This window comes from Apteryx mantelli, chromosome 5, assembly GCF_036417845.1.
Source record: "Apteryx mantelli isolate bAptMan1 chromosome 5, bAptMan1.hap1, whole genome shotgun sequence".
Taxonomy (NCBI): domain Eukaryota; kingdom Metazoa; phylum Chordata; class Aves; order Apterygiformes; family Apterygidae; genus Apteryx; species Apteryx mantelli.
The window spans coordinates 45,993,000-46,014,456 of record NC_089982.1 but is presented as its reverse complement, the minus strand read 5'-3'; the positions used below and the strand labels follow the sequence as shown (position 1 = coordinate 46,014,456).

The following is a 21,457-nucleotide window of genomic DNA, read 5'->3' as shown; positions in this document are numbered from 1 at the left end:
AACAGGACAACATAGAAGGTTTTTTATTTAAAATTAAGTTCTCTAAGTGTCATATGCCAGTTAACCAAATCAACAGTTTCCCAATACATTACTTGATCATACCATCTAGGCTTGCACAAATTGTCTAAAGTAATTAAGATAAAAATAAAGAGGTTAAGTGACTAACCCACTAAACAGTTTCCATAGTTTAAAAAAGCAAAACAAACTTTCTTAAATTGTTTAATTGCAATTAAACAATTTTACAGTTTTAAGTCTGAAGCCAAACTAAAAATACCAGAAACAAAGATGAAGAGGTTCCAATGTGTTCTGTGGTGAAACTGATGAGACCAGGAATAGCTATTATCACTGATTCATACAGTAATTTGGATTAGATGACTTCATTCTACTTCAGCTTCCTGCTCAAAGTTGGGGCAACTTCACTGTTACAGCAGGTTGCTCCAGTATCTCCAGTATGCCCTCTGAGTATCTCCATGGATGGAGAGTCTACAGTGTTCCTGGACGACCTGGTCCAGTTCTTCACTATTCTCACGGTAAGCATCTTTTCCTTATATCCAAACATTATTTCCCTTGCTACAGCTTGCAAGACCATTGACTCCAGGACCATTGCGCTTTAGCTGTGCGCCTCTGAGAAGAGTTTGGCTCCGTCTTCGCTGCAATGACTCTTGGAACTACAACTCTGTGGGGTAGATACGGCTCGGTTTCTACTACATGGACATGCCCTGGTGAGGAAATATCAGACTAGATATAAGGAAAAGCTTTCACCAAGAGGACAGTCAAGCAGTGGAACAAGAAGCTCAGAGGTTTCATAGTTTCCATCCTCGCAGGTTTTCAAGACCCGACTGCACCAAGCCCTGAGCAACGTGGTCTGACCTCAGAGCTGACCCTGCTTTGAGCAGGAGGTTGGACCTTCCAGTTGAGGTACCTTCCAGTTTGAATTATCCTGTGATCCTATGGAAAAAACTGGGATAGCCTGACTTTATTAAGGTTGGATTTTTTCACTTTTTAAATTCAGTCTAGTTTAAAAATATAAGAGCTTAAAAAGTAAGCTACTGCTAAGCTTTCCATTCTTAATAACTTCAACAGAACATGAAGAGCAGAAACTATTTCTTAAGTAAAGAGCAGGTAAAAGCCACAAGCAATAAAAGTCATTTCAGACATAAGATTTTGCCTGGAAACAGGACAGTTTCTTTTTGTTTAGGGTAGCATTTCCAGTGCTATAATTCTTGACAGTATGACATAGAATAGTTTTGTAAAAGAAGTCAGTTTTATATAAAATGCAAAAAAAAAAAAAAAAAAAAAAAAACCCAAACAAACAAAAAAACCCCACCACACACTCTTGTCTACCTTTCCTACTGAGTAAAGTTACTCAAATTTGACTTCCCTGCTTTATCTGAAAAATCTGGCAGATTTTTGAATGTCAATACAGTGATGCATTACACTGACATTTATCTTACCAAGACTGCAGATATACTGATGCAGTAAAACCTGAAGGTGATATTTTTCAATTCTGCTGTAAGGTGAACTATGGAATACTAGAAGAACGAACAGCAATATATACCTAGTTGTATCAAGATATACCTAGCTGTAGCTGAACAAATTAAACTGTTTATTAGCTGATGCAGATGAGCTGTCTCTACATTTGTTTACTTCTCACTTGTGGCTTTCAGCCCGTGTCAGATAGATACTAGATGTCTGGTAGTTTTTCAAGCCCCTATTCCAGACTAAGATGGCTATATTTCCATAGTCAGTTTACTTCCTCACTACACATTCCTGTCCTTTCTGTGTGCCAACACTAGCACCTTTACACCTGCATGCTGAGCTGGACCAAGGACTTCCCAACACAAGCCATGCCAGGTAGCCAAAGGAATTCAGCATCTGTGAGCATGGTGAACATCAGTACTGAGCTAGCTTGAAAAAGGAGCAAGAAAAAAAGCTGCTGGAAATGAGGGGCAACTGAAGAACACAGATGAGAGCGCCCCAACAGCAAAACGCACAGAGCACAGCTCCCTTCCCAACCACGTCATGCACATGAGAAAAAAGGGCCCTGCAGACCTGCCCACCCGAGTTATTTCTAGCCATTGCCAAGCCCTCCTCAGGATCTCTCCGAGGGGCACAAGGGAGAACAAATGGCTCCAGGCTGGCCTGACAGCAGCTGCTTAGCTCTACAGAGGGTTTTTTGTTGTTTGTTTGTCCCCTTCCGTCCCCCCCGTTTTTTAAGGCACAAGAGTGCCTCTCGCCTCTGAATTTCTCTTCTCCCTTCGTGGAGGCTCACATACTGTGCTAGCAATCAGAAGCATAAAGGCAGCACATTTATGTCCCCATTGAATTTAGAGCCAGGCGCCCATGGTACACTGAGAACATCAAAAAAAACCCCTCAGGTTTCCCCAGCTGTATGGTTTCCCAAGTCACCACACCCGGATCATATCTAAGTCATAGAAGCAAAATGCTTGGATTACTTAATGGGGTGGTAAACCCATAAAACTTTATTTTGGGTAGTCCTTGCAGTGGCCAGCCTTTAACTTTCCAAGACATCCACGACTGTTCAAGTGCTTTTTATGGTAAAAGTTAACAGTAACACAGGAACATCATCACACTCTAAAGAAAAGGAGACTTCTCTTAAGTATTCTTAGCAGTACGGATCTCCATTCTGTCCTTTTACTTCTATAATAAAATAGTGGTACAAAAAAAGTGATTACTTTTGTCGTCTTACTACAGATTTAATGAGATTGCTGAGTGTTCTTAAATTCTGACAGGAAAGGAAGATGCGTACAATCTGCAGTTGCCCTCCACTATGTGAAGGCACTGCTCTCCTTTCAGGAGAGCTCCAACTGTCAATGGAGCTCATTAAAAGAATTTAAAAATGGTCACTCTTTTCACAGCACTTGATTTGAACATTTATTTCCAAGTCTTCAGTACTATGCTTTCCTTCCCAGATGCACCCAAAGGACACACAGAACTCCCTTCCACCTAGGATAAAGAAGGAAGCAAAATTAGCACATATTTTCTTGCTTTTGTATCCAGACATCTTTTATGCCATTACCACTAGATCAGAAATGATATTAAGGAATATGCCAATCTAGAGCTGACCACATTTCCCCAGCATACAAATGAAATCAAGTTGAACAAGCAAAAACTTTAAAAGCAAAAATACAAATATTATAAAAAGCCTCTTTACATACTCTACACTTCAAAAAAAGAAAAGTCCTTAGGAATATCATATACATTGATCTTAACAATACAAACATTACCTGGGATAAACAAAGCATTATGGTCATATTGACATAAAATTTCCCATTGTTTTCATGCATTCCATCAACTAACATATGGCTGGAGTCAGTTCGTGAAATGTATGAAGTGAAAGGGACATAGAGATTAACATGCATTGGTGCAAAACAGCACAGCTTAAAACATTCAGGTTACCATAACCGGTCATTTTCACACACCTTAGTTTCTTTGGGTTCTGTGGTCAATATAGTATAAAACAGTTACACAGCATTAACTTCTGGCAAAAATTAACAGGTGAATGTGTGTGTGGGGAATGGACTGTGGGGAATGGACTGCCTACTAGAAAGTTGTTTGGGGGTTTGGTGTTAAATAGACAATAGATCTCTTACAATATATACAGTTTCAAGACTGCCATTTGTAAAAGCAAAGTGACTTACAGAAAGTCAACTACATACATAAATATTTAACCAGTTCAGCTGTAAGACACTGATTCTGTTACTGAAACTTTAGCTTTCTCATTAGGAAAACTGGGCTTTAAAAATGCCCATACTGTTTAGGAAATATATAAAAGCTTTTCCTAAACTGAGATTTGCTAACTCTGGAGAAAAGAGAGAAAGGAAGAAAATAAAATACAGTTCCTTCAGATCCTTTAAAGTACTCTCACTGATGAGCATTTTAGAGCTTTAGAGTCAGTTAAGATATGAATATGAATTTTTCATATTTTTAAAGCATAGACCTAATAAGCATAATAAATTCTGCTTGCAACCTTATGCCTTCAGTAATATAAAAAGTACATTAAGGTTGTTAGATAAACCAAATTAACAGATAAAACAATTCTGTCTGTTTCTTTGAAAATAGCAGCTGTGAGCCATACTTTAAGATTAGGATTGCTGGCATTAAACTGCAAACTGTATTTTGAGAAGTTATCAGTGCAGATTAAATTCTTGCAAATATCCCAAGCGTTCAAAAACCTGAAAAGTCACCTCTCCTTTGCAGCTGAGCTAACTGGCTAAGTCTAACAGTGAGAGTTTGGTGCTCACCATTTGAAGCTGTAAAGACTTCCTTAACTTTAAGCTTGAGCTATAGAGTTTAAAAAGAAACAGTTCTTTTTCCTAAATACAATAAAAACCTTAACAGATAGATTGCCCAAGCTATTCCAGAGAATAAAGTCCAGAAAAGTAGTCTGATCTTTCTTACTTTCTGAGATTCATATTGCTTAATATCTTATCTTACCGCAATGCAAGAAAACTGTTCAGTTGTTGAACAGCAGGCTATGAGAATAAGCCTAGTTAACTCCCCAAATTCCCATGAAGAATCAACAACAAGAAAAAAAATTCACTGGGGAGGGAGGGAGGGGGGGAAAAAAGCAGCCTAAATGAGGCAGTCGTCCTTCAGCTGAGGATGAGATTGGAGTAAGAACATGGAATGGTAAAAATCAATATGTTCCACTACACTAACACAGACTTGTGTTGGCTGCAGGCAATGATCGACATCAAGCTTCCCCATGAGGATCGGATCATACCTTAGTCACCATTGATATGAACATACAGGGCTGATAAAAACAAAACAAAACAACAAAAACCCCCACTATTTTAAAAATATTTTATAGCTTTCTGTAAATATTATGTTAAAATCTGAAAATCTGTGACTTGCATGTCTTACGGTTAAGCTGAGAATGGAGAAACTGCTTAGCTTATAGTAATTAAGTACCTTTGATATGAGCAGTCGCTATGCACATTTCACCACACACATTCATTTCAGCTTGGGCTTAGACATTGCACACTACTGGGAAATACTGCCAAAACAACCACCTCCCGAGGAGACACTATGCATATCTCCTGCACCTCTCAACCACAAGATCTAGGCATAAGGGAATCAGAGAAAAGGGACGTAGGACAGATGAAATGTGCTCAAGGACAGCAAATTTCAAAGAATTCTAATTATTATAAAGTAGGCCAACCCCCAGGACATATCCATTTCATCCAGAAAAATTAATCCAGTCTGCTCCCTGCCATCCTCTTTTTCCAAGACCCCTCAGGCATACACAAAGATTAAAGGCTACATGAACTATTCTGGCAGTCTGCTCCCTTTTATCAAAACAGCTTGACGACTCCCCTGTCATCACAAGTCTTGGTGGAAGATAACAGGAGCAAAATTTGGAAACCTACCTGAGAGGTTTCAATGACTATTCATGGAAAAGGCAAGTCTGCTCTCTAATACAGTGACTCCGTATTTTATGGCAACTTCTCCCCTTTGTTTCTCTACATAAAAGAACTTCTGCGATAGTGATGGTTTGGATTCCCACCTACTGCTCCAAGATATATTACCTAAGGACTCGAGGGTCTCATGAATTGCCTGTAGATCCAAAATGCTGATATGGCTTTGTGGGGTGTTCCCCTCACATAGATACCCTGAGTGCAAAGATCCCCTATGCACACTCTCCAGGCAAGAGGGTATCGCTCAAGATAAATTTGAGGAGTTAGAGCAGGGCAATGGCAACTTCTTTGCAAATGCCTACAACTTGCCCAGAAGCAATATGCACGCCATGCTTGGTAAGCTGCTGTTCAAAGCCATATAAGCATGTAGGCCATGTAATTGAGCAGGAACAAACAGGTTTTCACCACAGTGGACAGAAAAACTTTCAGTTGCCAGAGCAGGTTGAATATACTCTTCAAATCCTCCTAAGGGAAACATGCCTACTGTGAACCTGGGATGTCCCAAAGCTAAATTGGGATAAACTTTCTGACCCAGCTTTGACAGCAAAGACTTCTCCCAATCTTGATTCCAGGGACATGGATACCTCTGCTTCCTGAAGGTATTTTATGAGTTGGAGAGGCTGAAGGAGCTCATGGCCAGACCTGCTCAAAGACCTTTATGCCTCTGTGTCAAGTCCGCACTTCTCAGCCTTCCTGAGCCCAATCTGCCTGTGATATTTATCTAACTAAAAAATACAAGTCTTCAATACAAATATTGTTTTGGAAAACAGAGAGGTAGTCTTCTGCTCTTAGATACCTACATCACACAAATGTATCCCAGAAATTAATCTGCAGTCTCACTTTGGAGGCCCAGGGCTAGACTATTTCCACAGAGAGTACTTGAGATCACTTTACACCCTGAATAAATCTCAGGCCACACATTGACAGAAATAGCAGCGTTTGGAGTTCATGATCTCCAAGCAGTGATAAAAGACGCATTAAGAGATACTCCCTCATCAAAAGCAGCTGAGGCACAGGAAATCCATGCATCGTCCTTTTGGACCTCAGGACTGCTGACTAAAACCTCTCTGATCACAAGCAGGTCACTACCCACATACCCACAACTGGAATATACTTGCAGACAATCACTAAAAGGAGATATTTCATAAAAAGAAGCCAACAAAAAAACTCCCACCACTTCCACCTGTGCAGATTAATAAGATATTGTTATTTTCAAGCTAATCACAAGTGAAGCTCTCAGTCCTGCCCAAGAGGAAGATGCTTCATAGCATCCCACAATGTGGAGGGGGAAGAAAAGAAAGGGGAAAGTCTGGAAGAGGGGAGGAAAAAAAAAAAAAAAAAGACACTTCACAGCTGCTGCTTAAATCTGCTCAGAGATTTGGAGTGTTAGAATAATACTGTGGGAGACGGATTAGCAGAAACAGAGCAGGTGAAGCAGTCTAAGGTATGCGATAAATGCATCACTGATGCATGCGTGGCTTATATAATAGACACACATACACTGCCTTGAAAAGCTGACTTCAAGGCCTCATTTAAGCAGAAGTCCAGCAAATCGTTTTTCAAGACTAAAGCACACAGAGCAGAATGTATTTTCTCTGAAGAAAATCTAATCTCAATACTGTCTTTCTTGTGATGCCTTCACCAACAGGATGAATAGAAAACTCATGACATTATCATCCCAGACACTTAAGTTTGGTTTTAACTCTTTTTTAATTTAAAATATTATGATCAGTTCATTTTCTACAGTCAATTAACATAATAAACCAAAATGAATACCCTGATGTTTTTTGACTTAATCAGAATCCTTATCAACTATCACAAAATTAAAAATATCTGAAAAATATTTAAATATCTGAAATCCATAAAAGCAGGAACTGAGAAATTAAATGGAGTCCTGCTATGCTTCACCCCTACTGAAATGCTATCTACCTTTTCAGACTTCCTAATAAGGGAAATCTGAAATATCTTTTACTATAGGTTTAAGCCAAAGTGGATTTAACCCCCCAAGCTTTGACAAAATGCTCAAATATAAAAGAAGTGCATATAATTTCATTAAAAGTGTTGTGTTTATTCTAAAGCATATTATTTAACATAATATTTTCTGCATTAGTAAAAGTCAACTATATTGATTCAGACCAGAACAGTTCTTGCTAAGCCATTTTCATTGCCAATTTTTTTTAAAGCAACAAAATAGGAAAGAAACTTCGTGGGCAGAGCACCATCTGCTTATGCTTTACTTTCATCAACAGTTATATTTTGAGACCTTCAACTGTAAAGAAAGTTTTCCAAATGTAAACAGCATATAAAGTGGTGCACTGGTTTTACCTTTACTTTTACCTCCTTACAACTCTTGTATTTCTCCTGCTGCTCCAGGTTCTACCAGACATCAGTGCTGACTGCTGATACCTGTAACACTGTTCTACAATGAAATCAAAGGAAAATAAGTTGCGGCTTAGGAAAGCCAGAGAAACGCTAAAAGCATTGCAGTCAGTGACTAGCATGGGGGATTCAAGACGAGGTGATGTGAGAGAAAGATGAAATACAGACCATCTTAGAGCAGCAACAATTAGTACATTACAATGAGAAAGGAATTGTTTGTTCTGCGAGCTGCAGGAAAGCATATTCACGCGTGGAGAAGGAGAAAGCCTTCAAAATGGCATAAGATGCCTTCTAGCCAAAGGCAACAGAAGTTGGAAAATTGAAGTAATGAAAACAGTAGCTGCTAATACCTAATACCTTCCCTTCCTCAGCAGCAAAGCAAAAAACCTCGGCTTCTTCCTCAGGTATTCCTGCTTAATAGGATCCTTTTTCAGGTATCACCTCTTCACTACAAAAAGTCGTCTTTTTTGTTTTATACATATAAAGTATACATGCAGCCAGGTGGGAATATTTTCATTCCCGTATGGGAAATGAATGGGTTTTCTGGAAATAGGAATTTTATGCTATAAAATGCACCCCTAGAAAAGCATCAACCTGTTTCAAGAACAGCTAACATTAAGCAAAGAATCTTTTTTTCCCGAATTTCCAACTTGCCAAATCTAATGAGATACGTAATGGATTAGCAAACATTTTAGAATTGTTTAAACCCGAATAGAAGGAAGACAATAAGGAAGTTTACTTAAACACAATGGTAGAACAAACACTTCTCCTCAACACGTTGTCCAATTATTAACAAAAGAAGCCTTCTCCGCAAAAGCACATACTTTCCCAGCAAGCTCCTTCAAAGACAGTGAGACTACAATTTACTGATAAATCCCAGTCAAGAAACCTGCTATAAAGCATAAGCTTAACCTTTGGTTTAAGTTTACAGAAATCTTTATCATGAGTTTAAAAATCTTTCCTCAAACCTACATCAGCCAAGAAAAACAAAACAAACAAACAAAAAACCAGAAAAATAACCCCAAAACTGAAGCCTAAACAAACAAAAAAAATCACAGATTGCAGAGACACGCACACCGCTGGCTGCTTGTTGCTTTCATTTGTCTGACCATGCTGGCAACATCTTACTTTCTGAATACACTACGTTGGCATTCCTGTTAGTCATAGGAGGAAAAAAAAAAAAAAAAAAAAATTCACTCACCAAAACAGCATCTAAATCCAGCCCACCTTCTCTCCACTGTGTTCTAAAGGCAGATTCAAGCCAGATAAATTCTCTTTAATTCATAAAAAGATTAAAGAAAACAAAAGGAGGAGGCAGACTTTTAAGCAGCATGTTTCTATTTTTAAACTAATCATTCACAGCAGACGTTTGTTTTCCATACTTACGGAGGAAATCTAGTAATTAAATGCAACTGTTACCAGACTTGGAATCTTTCTTTAAAATTATACGGCCTACTTGCTGTAAAAAGCATCCCTCCCCCACCCCCCCAAGATAGAAGTCAAACCTATTAACATAACAGCTTATCCTGCCCTATTTCCACTTGGCAGTCTCCTGTAATGCTGATTTAATATCTGACAAAAATAGGACAAAGATACTGTCATTTTTCATTAGGGAATGTCAGCTCAATACAAGCAGTTTTAACTCTACTGAGTTAGCGTTAGGGAAGGCACATGCTGCTTGGCCACGCAGCCAAACCCCCATGTGCAAGAACAACGTGCTCCTCCCAGGGCTGCCATCACAGTATTGACCCACCCGGCCTTTTTAGATAATAAAGTTTACTAGCAACGGCATTTCTACTACTTCAGTGTAGCCAAAATCTCTTAATTTGTAATCTTTAAAACTGAGTCAACTATTAGATTTTCACATTTTTAAAAAAATCCTGACTTTCATTGGATGCTCTTTTTAATGCCCATTGTTTGTCTGCTAGGCAGCACAAACCACCATTTCTGTTATTTTCTTAAGCAAACGATTACCTAACAAACCTGTCATGTAGATTCTTTCTGATTTCTATTATCTCATCCACAGTTCCTTTATTAGGTGTTTCAATATCAAATAACACTAGTGTTACTTGTGTGGATTTATATTCCACCACGAAATAGACAAAGTTATTAATTTTTTCCTGCAAAACTTAACTAAGAACAGAGCCGTCTTTTACCCTATGCTGCAGATCCTGCTAAAGGTTCCTTGGATGATCCAGGACTCTCTCTCCAGCAACAGGATTCTTAAAAAGCAAACACCAGCCCTAATTTAAGACCTCCCATTTTTCAGCTGTTCAGTTTTTACATTACTCACAAAAGGCAATTCTGAGGACTAGACCAGGACAAACATAACCTTTTACATGCATATAAAATGGTGTGAAACCTCTCTCTGCAGAAGAGGCAGCCATAGAAATTTATGTAATTAATAGCTTTGAGATATTAAAATAATGAGTTATTTACCCAGCTTCTCATAACAGATCCCCCCCAAAAAAATTCAAGAAAAATTTACTAACATTTATATGTATATACATAAACTGTAAACATATATACATATGTATATATACATAAATTGTAGAATTATGTAGATTTTTCATTTCTTCATACTTTTCAGAAAACCACTTGGTGGTCATTTACTATGTAGCATAACTGGAAGCATTTGTCAAAAAATCTTGACATATTGAAAAGGAAGTCTTTTATACTTTCCCCAAGGGTGACAGATTTTTACAAGCTTTTTCAAAGTTAATTTAGATGAAAGCAAACATTAAAAAAAAAACAAAAAAAATTAATGACTCAAAATATTTCACCTATTACTGTCACTAGCAACATTACAACGTTACATCGTTGTAATAAACAGGTGGGAAAAAAAAGCAATGTTTACTTCCTATGACAGCAACACCTGGGCTATAGCAAGCTCACTGCCTCCCTGTGCACAGGTTTCAAACAAAACTTAGCGAACGCTTTCAAAAATTTGCCAGGGTTTCTCATTCCTGCCGAGTGTCACACAACAAGTAATAAGTCACCGCGGCTTTTATCCGAAGACAAGGTGTGACAAAGCCTAGCGCTGTGCACGTAGAGCTCGTCCTGCCCAGAAACCAAGCGACTGCGCCGAGCTTTCAGCTAACGGAGAAGTGACAGAGCTGATCTGCTGCTCGTTGCATCTGCTCTCACCCAATTACACAATGGCAAACCAGTAAATAAAAAGTGACCACAGTATAGGCAACTGTATTAAGCAACTGGAGAGACAGACTATTTTGCTCCTTGATCACCCAATATGTCATGTTTTCTCGATTCTCTTCCGTCACACCAAACTCAGATTTCTTACCCTTGTGCTTAAATCCCTTCTATCATCTTATTCCAGGGCCAGCTCCTGCCTTTTCTCCAATTACAGTATCAACTTAAAATTCCTGATTCTCAATTTCTCTCTCACGAGCACATTTGCTGTTACTCCTCAAGGGAAAGTGGAGAATTTCCGCAGGGACTTCCACCACAAAGCATCGAATTTAAGCCACAATAACACTTCAAGTTCAGTCTGCAACTTGTCATTAAGTTCTCAGTGACAATCCAGCCAAGGCATACATGATATTAGCATTCTTCAAATTTGGGGGGAAAAGGGATGTCATGAGAAAAAAATCAGAAAAAAATTAATTCGGCTTTTGTTTCTCTTTTTCTAACTTTTTTCTCTCCTCTTGCTACACATGATAAATTTGCTGCTTTCTAGTGGCCACAGGAGAATTGTAACGTTTAAACTTAGTTGTTGGTGATGGCCTGCAGCCTCGACTAGGAGCACACTGGGCTACGGTCGTTGCCTGAACCAGAGGGATGCGCCAGAATCGCCACCTGCACCCGGACCCCGGCAGGGCTTCGCCTCCTCTCCTCAGGGGCACCGGTCTTCATGTGCTGTGAAACCAGGCAGCAAGGAGAGGCAACTGTCCTGGTGGGGGATGGAGGTATAGATGTCTACAGGTGGACGGGTGCGAGTTCAAAAGCTCCTGTAAGTTACAAGGCACTGGGAGCATACATGGTACAGGTATGAGAGGTGTGCATTTTTAGGGGTAGCGAGAGGAAGGGGATAATAGTCAAATTATTTATACACACATACAAAAATATCCCCCAAAACAACCCCCTGCTTAGACTGGGAACCCAGTCTTAAAAAAGAAGAACTGTTGATAAATAAATAATCCCTAAACAAGAGCCCAGCTTATAATCACAGCAAATTAAAAACCTTAAATACATGTCAAGGTATACTAACAGTAGCCCATCAGTGGCTCAGGCGTGGTGGCTATGGGCTAGCACAAGTTGGGAAGTATCAGAAGCATTGTAACACTTCAAATCTATAGCATTAGTTTCCCAAATATGAGACTATAGAGCACATGCTGAGATTTCGGGAGGCTTTTCTGACTGCACACAAAAAAGAGTTCAAAACATGGAATTCATTCCCAGGTTTTTGCAGTCTTACCACCACATCTCTGACTTAAGCAAAGTTAGCCACACGCTTCCATCAAATCTTTACTAGCTTCCTGAGCTGCAGAAGGTATATAACATGGTGGATGTTCTTTCCTACTGAATAGGGTCATTTCTCCTAGCTTCTTGCAGTGCTCTAGTGAAAAAAGAGCAAGTACAAGAGCACCGATCATACTACTGTCACGCTGCTCTGTGAGCATGCTACAGTGTACTTGGAGCTTTGCCTCAAGTAGGCTAATTAGATCTAAAAATAAATAAAAAAACCCACAAAAAAAAACAAAACCACACACCCAAACCAAACCAGCCCCCCCCTACACACACCTTCATTACACATACCTTAATTTAAAGCTTCTGAATACTAATTTAGACACTAACACTGTAACAGGTCAGAAATGCAGAGCTAAAGTTGACCTATACTACACTTATAAAAGGCTCCTTCCAGCTATGCTGCTGTGTTGCTGTTTTCACCTTTTCAGCAAGGAATCTCCACATTCTCTACGTTTTCAATCCACTGGTTCTGCCTGCCGTACTCCCATTTTTATCCATTCCCTGACAACACCAGTTTTTAAGCTGATCGTTAGTGACAACTCTCACTTGAGCTGTCTCACTCTCACAAGTACTACAGCTAGGATGCCTACAGCAATCATCTTACAATGAATAGCCACAGTCATTTCCTCCAAAACTATGATCCTTTGATCAAGGGGAGCACGAGCTTTCAGCAAACATGCAAGAGACCCTGCAACATACCCATAAAAATAATCTAACCAAGCATTCTTTCTGATCTTTTCTTACAGCCATAAACGTGCTTGTATCCTCACCTCAATCTGTGGTCTCTTTGCAATCCTTACTGTCAGATAGTGGATGTTCTTACTTACACAAAGGCAAATATGCTTTTTAAAGACTCAGAGGACTGAATTAGAAATAATAAAAATACATTAAGAGCCTACTTGTTTTAGACTGAAAGCTAAGAGATGTATAGAAAAATGATTATCTCATTCTTTTTGGATATTTCTGCTACTGCAATGAAATAAATACTAACCTCTATTGAACCCTGCTAGCATTTTCCCCTCAAATGGTATCTTGCAGAAACAAAGTTCTGCAAGGCTAGTTGTCTGGGAAAACATATTGTTTCCCAAGTTCTGGCTGTACTTCCAATAACAATGAATGCATCTGTGGTAGCCTTCTATCAAAAAGCAACAAGAAGTGGCTTATCTCCAGCTTTCTTTATTACTGCTCTATCACCTTTATGTTCTCCTCATTCCTTCCTAAATGGGCACTCCTACACTTTCATTTTTTCTTTGGAAACTCTCTGCACCTTAAGTCATCTTGCTTCTCCAAAAGATCTCTAAAATCTTTTAAGATGCAGCAGAAAGAATTTAATATACTATTTGAAGGAAGAACGCACCTTCTTTTAAAAGCACAGTTCTAATAACACTGCAACATCTCTTCAGTACCATTATCTCTATCCCATTCTTGTTTGCTGGTGTAAGCAGGGAAAGATTCAAGGTTCTAAAGATAAAAAAAAACATAGTTTGCCTCTGTTTCTTCAATGCTTGGGTGTTATTAAAATTCTACTCTCAGCTGTGCCCAGGGTTACGGTGCAGAAAGGGCAAGTGTACTGCTTAAGGCTGGCTATAAAAAGTTAAATTCTACTTTAAGCTGGTACTGAGAAAGAATTTTGCATTTGTTGACTAGATCTTTCTGTGAAGAAAGAAAGGTGTTGTACAGGAAGCAGAATTACTCTGTATCTTTAAAGAACTTTTTAGCAGCTAATAACAATGCAAATATACTGGAGTGCATGTCAGAGAAGCAATTATTAAACTCCTAGTTACAATAATCAGATACTGTATCAACACACAAGCTCCTAACACAGGATCTGTTTCCAGGCATTGCATGGAGCAAACGCTGAGACATAAGCCCCTATTAGGTGGTCAGTGGGTTTTTGCTTAGCAGCACATAGCACATGCAGTGCTACATACGCATTCTCATGTACTCTGGATGTCACCAGCTTTCCAGATATATGTCTGGGTACTGCTAGTAGGAAGCACGCTCACTGGTTATACACTGCTGTTTAACTAATATTCATCATCTGAAAAGCTTCTAAGGAGTTAAGTATTCTGAATCAAAACATGATTTTAGAATTAACAATATCATTTCCTAGAAAAAAAAAAGCATTTTTTACTCTCACATAGTTCACAATGATATGTAAACAGCTGATCTGGTTAGTGACACAGATATTCTGTTTAGATCTCATCTCTAACAGTGTTTACTTATATATAAGTATATACTTATATTTGTTCCTAATAAAGACTGAATTATTTCTTTAAATAACTATCACAGAGATTTCAACTTCCAGTCAAGACACAGGTAATAAAGCCAGAATACTTCTTTATCAGAGGCCAGACCTTTAAAAGTCTTCCCACCTGTTTATAGCCACATACATCAGCTAGAAATGATTTCCAAATTAGAACTCATATGCGAACGGATGTCAATATAAGGTTTCAGCCCAAAAGTATCAGAGCTATAACCTGAGGGCTCGTGAGGAAGGATAGCATGAGTCATTATGGCACTTATATACATTAAACTGTTACAACATATGCATACTGTAGGTCTACAATATTTCTCATTTCAATTGTGATCCCAGAGTAACTATCTAAAGATGGTTATTGCTCTACAGAGCAATGCCACTTTACCTATTTTTTTCTTCAGAAGATGTCAGCTTCCAGGCCTGTTATTCTTCCTAAGCATGAAAAATAATTCAGCTGTTTTGGACAAGAAGTGTTTATTTTTTGACATTTTCTCAGAAGGAATGCAAATAAAATCCCTAATGAATTTTCTGCACACACAAGAGCCCATGTTGTGTCTAGAAGAAGACATCATAGAAACTTCACCACTTAATAAACTGTAGATCTCCAAAAGAACCACTACGGCCTATTATCTCAGCAGTAACTGCCAAGATACAGCAAACTAACAGCTTCAGAAGACAGAGCATCTCCCGAAGGAGTCCAAAGTCATTTTCAGTTTCCAGAACTCAGAAATATATCAGTTAACTTGCCTTGACAATTATTGAAAGCAGAGAACCAACATCATTACTGAACACATCATAAAAGATCACTTTTTCAATAATTACTATGAAATTTCATGACTTTTTCTGAGATTATTTTAATCTTGACTGATCTTACTTTAAGAAGACCTCCTTAACCACAGCTGTGATGAGCAGCTCTAAAACACCTGGTCTAAACAGGAAAGCACTTCCACTCCTTCCCAGGCTGCAGTGTCAGAAGGTCAGACCACTCTCAGTGCGTGTGATACAAGGCCACTTGTACCCTCACTCTGTGGTTTTGTTTCCCTGACTTCCCAAAGCATTTTTAGACGTTAGTATGCTTGAAATATGTCTATAAAACATCTCAGCCAAAGACTTGGCAATGCTGCATCCCACAGACCATCCCACCACTTCAGCATGGGAAATGTCACCCCTGCACGGCACTAGCGCAATCAGCCCGACGCCTTTTCGCTTCCCATGTGCTTGTTCTCAAATTACCCGAGCTGCTGCTTCTCCTTAGTCAAAACTGCTGCTTGGTTAGCAAAATGGCATGAAGCCGACCTGCTGCTGCGAGGTGAGTGGGAGGAGGGGGAAGAGTATTTGGACCCATTTTAGGTACACAGAAAGAGATGGCTTTGCAGGGTGCTCGCAAAGCTGACATCAGTCTAATCTTTTTTTTTTTTGGGGGGGGGGGGGAAGAAAGGAAAGAGGGGGAAATAATAAAAAATAAAAAGCTAAAAAGCCAAACAAAACACAGAGATAAACTAAACTCGCCGCCCAGGGGCTTCGCCGGCGGGCGAGGTCTGAGCGGCGGCTGCAGCACCTGCGGGCCCGCGGCGGGGCCGTGCGCGGCGCCGGGGGAGGCGGCGGCGGCGGCGCGGCCGGGGCCGAGCGGGGCGCGGAGCGGGGCGCGGAGCGGAGCGGGGCCGCCGGGGCCCCGCCGCCGCCCGGCCCGGCCCGGCCCGGCGCGCCCGCCCGCCCGCCCGCGCAGGGCCCCGCCGCTCCCCGCCCGGGCCTGCAGGCGCCGCAGGCCGCAGCCCGGCGGCCGCCGCCCCCCGCCCGCAACCGCCGCCGCCTCCGCCGGGCAGCGGCCGCGGCTCCTGCGCCCCCCGGCGCGGCCCCGGCACTCACCCGCATCCTGCCCAGGGCGGCCGGCTCCTCGGCGCGGGGCGACAGCGAGGACCAGAGCAGCAGCAGCCCCAAGAAGCCGCCCGCCAGCAGCACGGCGCGCAGCAGGAAGCCCAGCTTCAGCCGCATCCTCCCGCGCCGGCCCCGGCCGCGGCCGCGCACGCAGCGCCCGGCCCCGCGCTCCGGCGGGGCTTCCGCCGCCGCTCCCCGCCCGCTCCCCGCTCCCCCCTCCCGCCGCCGCACGCACAAACTTTTTTTTCCCCTTCTTCTTTTTTTTTCCCCTCCTTCCCCCCTTCGCCCCCTCTGTCCCTGCGCTCCTCCTGCCCTGCGCTCCCCGCCAAACCCCCCCGCCTGCCGGCTGCGCGCCGCGGCCGGGGCGATGCGGAGCAGGAAGTAGCCGCCGCGGGAGCCGCGCTTCCACGTGGCCGCCTTATAGCGGGGGGGCGGCGGGGGGACGGGACACCCGCGCGGCCCGGCCCCGCGTCGGCCCCGCGTGCACCGGCCCCGCAGGCCGCCGCGGCGGTGTCCGTGTGTGTCCCCCCCCCCCCCCTTGATTTTTGGATTCCCGCTGCACCTGTTGTGGCCCAAGCTGGGGCGCAGCTCTCCCGGGAGAATTAAGAGGGCTAAAAGCACAGCTTGGAGAGTTTCCCGCTGCGCTCAGCCTGGTGTGCGGCACACCTTGAGGTCGCCGGCCGGGGACAAATTTCGGTACAAAATGTTTAACTTTGGCGACGGTGATGCGCCTATGGCATCGCTGGCCTGCGAACAGGTATTGCACGCACCCTGGGCAGAGCAGAGCTGGCGTATGTTCAAAATAGCCCGTGAAGTCAATGGGTTTTTCTTGAGGATAGCAGATTAAGTAGGAGATTACAGAGATGTTATCAGCCCTTAGCTTCACGTGTTTTGTTACTAGTTTTCTGCACTAAAAGCCAGGCATCCTATTCCCTCATTTGAATGAGTCCTAAAAAAAAAACAAAAAAAAACCCCATTATTTGAACACCCCAGAAAGCAACAATGTAAAAACAATACTTCCAGTGTGACAGTTTTGTCTTTTCTGAGCAGTAATATCAACTTGCTTTGGTATTTTTCAGTCCCTTTTCCTTTATGCACTCTGAGACCATCAGATCCAACAATCCTGAACATTAACTTTCAATGAGAAACACTATAGAAATAAAACAGGATATTACACCGTGAACAGGATCAGTTTGGAAAAAAAAAACAAAACAAAACTAAGTGACCTTTGTAGCTGACACACCTAGACACAGAAGTCTTTGTTTATTCATATAATTTGTACAAGTGCTGCAGCACTATGTGATTTTTTCCACAGTCTCCACTAAGACCATGGCGCAAGATGTGGGCAAATGCAGCGTCTCAAGTGCAGACAAAGGCTCCTGTCCTTGCGGACCCTGTGACTTCTCCAGGCCTGACGGAGCGGTGGGTTCCCCAGAGCCCCCTCCCTGCTTGCGATTGCAGTAACTGCAGAAACTTCTCGACACAAAGGTTTACATGCCCCTTTTCAGTCAGACGGCGCTATCTGCCCAGGACTGAGCGGGTGGGCTCGCTTGTATTTAGCCAGCAGAGGCAACACTGCTGAGGTGCCCAGGTCTGAGTGGAGCTCTTGGGCCACTGGGCCCAGGAGAAAAAGGCAGGTTGACGTCACAAACTGAGAAGCTCCACAGCCAAAGAGGATGTTGATTTTTGTTTATTTGTTTGTTTTAATGGAGGCTTACATTTTGCAGAAATTGCTGGATGGTTCATCCATCCACCCTTATCACAGAAAGCTTCACACTTGACAGTGACCACAAGTTTTGCTGTGTTTTGTTTTTGGAAACCAAAAATCTCACCACTAATGAGTTCCCCTATTAACTGCGCGAGGACAGTAGTGTCTGCACCTGGCAGCTTAAAAACCTGCCTTTTCCCCCCAAAGAAAAGTGGTTGACTGGAAAGCTGATGCCCACTGGGAGGCAGTGCGGGCCAATGGAGAAGGCATTGACACCAGCCGACCTGCCTTTTCTGGAGGTGCCACTGAGGAGGGCTGGACAAGGCATCCTGTTTCGGTGTTACTATTACATGTGCTTGTCCTCTTTCTTTGTACTCCAAGCCCTCCAAGACAGGAAGCATCACCCACTTTTTTCCTGTATACAGGCAATACAGTCTTACTCTAGAAGTAAGAGACTAATATTGACATTGGAAGTAATTTTTTCCATTTGCTTATGGTTCTGTTCTATTGAAGATATTTATCCTCATTAAGGACAAGCTGAGGTTTCAAATTCTGAACTCTTGATTTCTCCAACACAGTAAAGTGGCTAAAAATATGTGTAGAGCATATTTTTGCTCTTGCTGAATTCATATGGGCTAAGAAAAAAAAATCAAATTAAGTGGGCTTTGGGTTGGTGCCAATGACATTCAAAAACACTTTTCTAAAGTCCTTTATGGCCTGGAGAGAAAGAATTAAACTGGAAACTTTGCCTCTCTCTCTTAATTGCCAAAGACTGTATAAGCCATGATGCCTTAACTCCCCAGCCGTCACTAAAACAAGAAATAATTCTGAATGTTATTAGGGAATTAATCAACTTTTGTTAGACTGATATTCTGTCATTCAAATGTCTCTAACAGATGGGCAGCTGTCAAAATGTTTGTATCTGTATGCGGACATATCTACTGCTTGCTGCATTGAAATCATATGTTCACTTCCGCATATGTCTCCAAATAAATATCAGATGGTATTTAAGTCATTACAAACCATTGCTGCTCTTGAACTAGTGACCTATTATGACCTGGAGGTGAAGTATCCGATTACCAAGCCCCTAAGCCATTCAGTTGCCTTATTGCTAAGGATTTGGGGGATGGTATCTGGAGCAGGGTCACTGGCAAATGTCAAAACCTTATGTAGTTGCTTGCACTGGAGATGCATCAGTGTTCGGATGTGCCTCCTAAATATTGTCCTGAATATTTGCCCATGATAAAGCACACCAGCTGCATGTTAATGCTCTGTTCAAAAGCAAATTCCCATAAACTATAATACCTATCCAAACAAAAATTGTCTAGTACAAAGTTCCACAATACCACAAGCTGCTGTAAAGGCTTCACTGTACATAAAACCCCCCATTTTGCTAATCTGTAATTTTTTTTTTTCAGACAACTCATAGTTCTCCTTTGTAAAATCTGCAACACCGAGACCAGCTTCCCTTTCTGAGTGCAGTGAGCACAGAACACAAGTTTTTTCATGAACTTGTTTTTTCATGAGCTCATGATTCTTTGAAATTAGCAGTGGATTGCAGACCTCAAACAATTTCACCTTTCTTAGAATTTTCTGGAATTAATTACCAAAATTTCAGTTAGTGCAATATTTCATTATATGATATACTCTAGTTTTTGTATGTAGCAGCAAACCTAATTATGCTTTAATAATAAAAAAAAAGTGCTGGAAAATGCTGGCTAATAGACAATAGCTTGCTTTCCTAAACTTCATACCCTGAATACAAGTGGGCAGTTTATCTGGTTTCATTTTAACACACCTTTTAAAGGATACTGGTATTATGAATTATATATTATAAATTACCATAATACATTTGTTGGCATTATGATATATATCTTAAAGTAAGTTCCATCACAGGCTCCCAAGCTTCTCTATAACTCTTCAATGTGGAAACCTCATATGTGGGAGGGAGCTTTCGTAGCCTCATTACAGATCAAAAAGAATAGCTGGAAAGAAGTGATGCACGGGAGGAGAAATTTGGCAAATCAGGCATCGACTTCGGAAAGTCTGACAACAGACCCTGCACTCTGGTCAGCCTGCTGCTGTTCCAGCTACTGTTATGTTGTATTTTGTTAGGAAACAAAAGCAAAAATGAGTGAGTTTGTAGTACTAATCATGGTCATGCACGAGACGTGCTCTACCAGCTAGAGCACTAGTCCTTAAGCTAATTTTTTGTGTCTCCTCCTACCTCTGCTCTAGTGGAAATTTTGAGTCCTGTTCAATCCCTTTCACCATCCCTTCCATTCTTCCCTACTCCACTCAGTGTTGTTAAGGCTATTTGCATTTAAATCGTCATCTGCAAACAAAGCTTACAAATTTACATATTGCTATTTTGGATCTAAGGCAAACTGGCCATTGAAACTTATGGAATACTTGTACAGAGCATTAGCACTATCGCAGATTAACAGTGCTGCTTGTATCAAAATCCAAGGGCTTTTTGGGGCAATCCAAGGTTTTTCAGCTGCTTAGATTTGAGAACGCAGAAACTGAAAGCGTGGTTGGAGAAGCCTGGCCAGATCTACATGACATCTGTTGAACAGGCTCATACTCCTGTGTGACACTGTCACCGGCATTGAGAGTTTTGCAGAGAGACTCTGGATTAATGAGGCATTCACAGCCTGGAATAATTCAGAAGGACAGAGTTTGGCATACACTGGGATGGAGATGAAGATATATATCTTTAAATATTTAAGATTTATGTATATTTAACTTCAGGGTTGATAAAAAGGAACTGAATTATAGGTTTTTAAATTCTTAATTTGTGTGATTGTTTTAAATGTACTTTATTCAAATAAGTGGCTATCAGTAATACTTAATATATGCTTCTGCAAATTGGACTCAGACAGGCTTCATCTTTACTGTCTTGTGTTCATGATTTGTAGTCTTTGGTAAGGTTCTTGCTATTTATTCTTATATGTCTTTTTCAAGGCAGAGGTTTAGCAACACATGTCCTACCAGAAATTATTCTTCTGTATTTCATATTTGAATGAATGCTTTTGGCATAGTGCAGTGTGCCTCCTTTGCTTTTTCCATCATTAAGTATAGCCCCCATACTCTTGTCACGTCTGCTTAGTTTTCCTCCTGCAGTATCACCACTAGCTCATCCTGTGTTTTACCACACCACAAGGGTGAGCTCATTATTTTGCACTGGTCTGCATTCTGCCTGGGTCCTGAAAACTCGCGCGTGTAAAATCTATACACTTCTTTCGGGTCTACTTTCTGCTGTGGAGTACCACTAATGACTCAGTATACATGAATGATATTGTA

General features: G+C 41.3%; 1 protein-coding gene across 1 annotated transcript in view; it reads right to left on the bottom strand.

Annotated features, from left to right (window-relative positions):
- The window catches only part of GALNT7 (polypeptide N-acetylgalactosaminyltransferase 7), a 76,079-nt gene extending 59,458 nt beyond the window's left edge, over positions 1–16,621 (bottom strand). Inside the window, exon 1 of the mRNA XM_067297906.1 lies at positions 16,435–16,621. Coding sequence (XP_067154007.1) covers positions 16,435–16,560 — 126 coding nt within the window. The 5' untranslated portion in view covers positions 16,561–16,621. The remainder of the gene's footprint in view (positions 1–16,434) is intronic.
- Between the last annotated feature and the right edge of the window lie 4,836 nt (positions 16,622–21,457).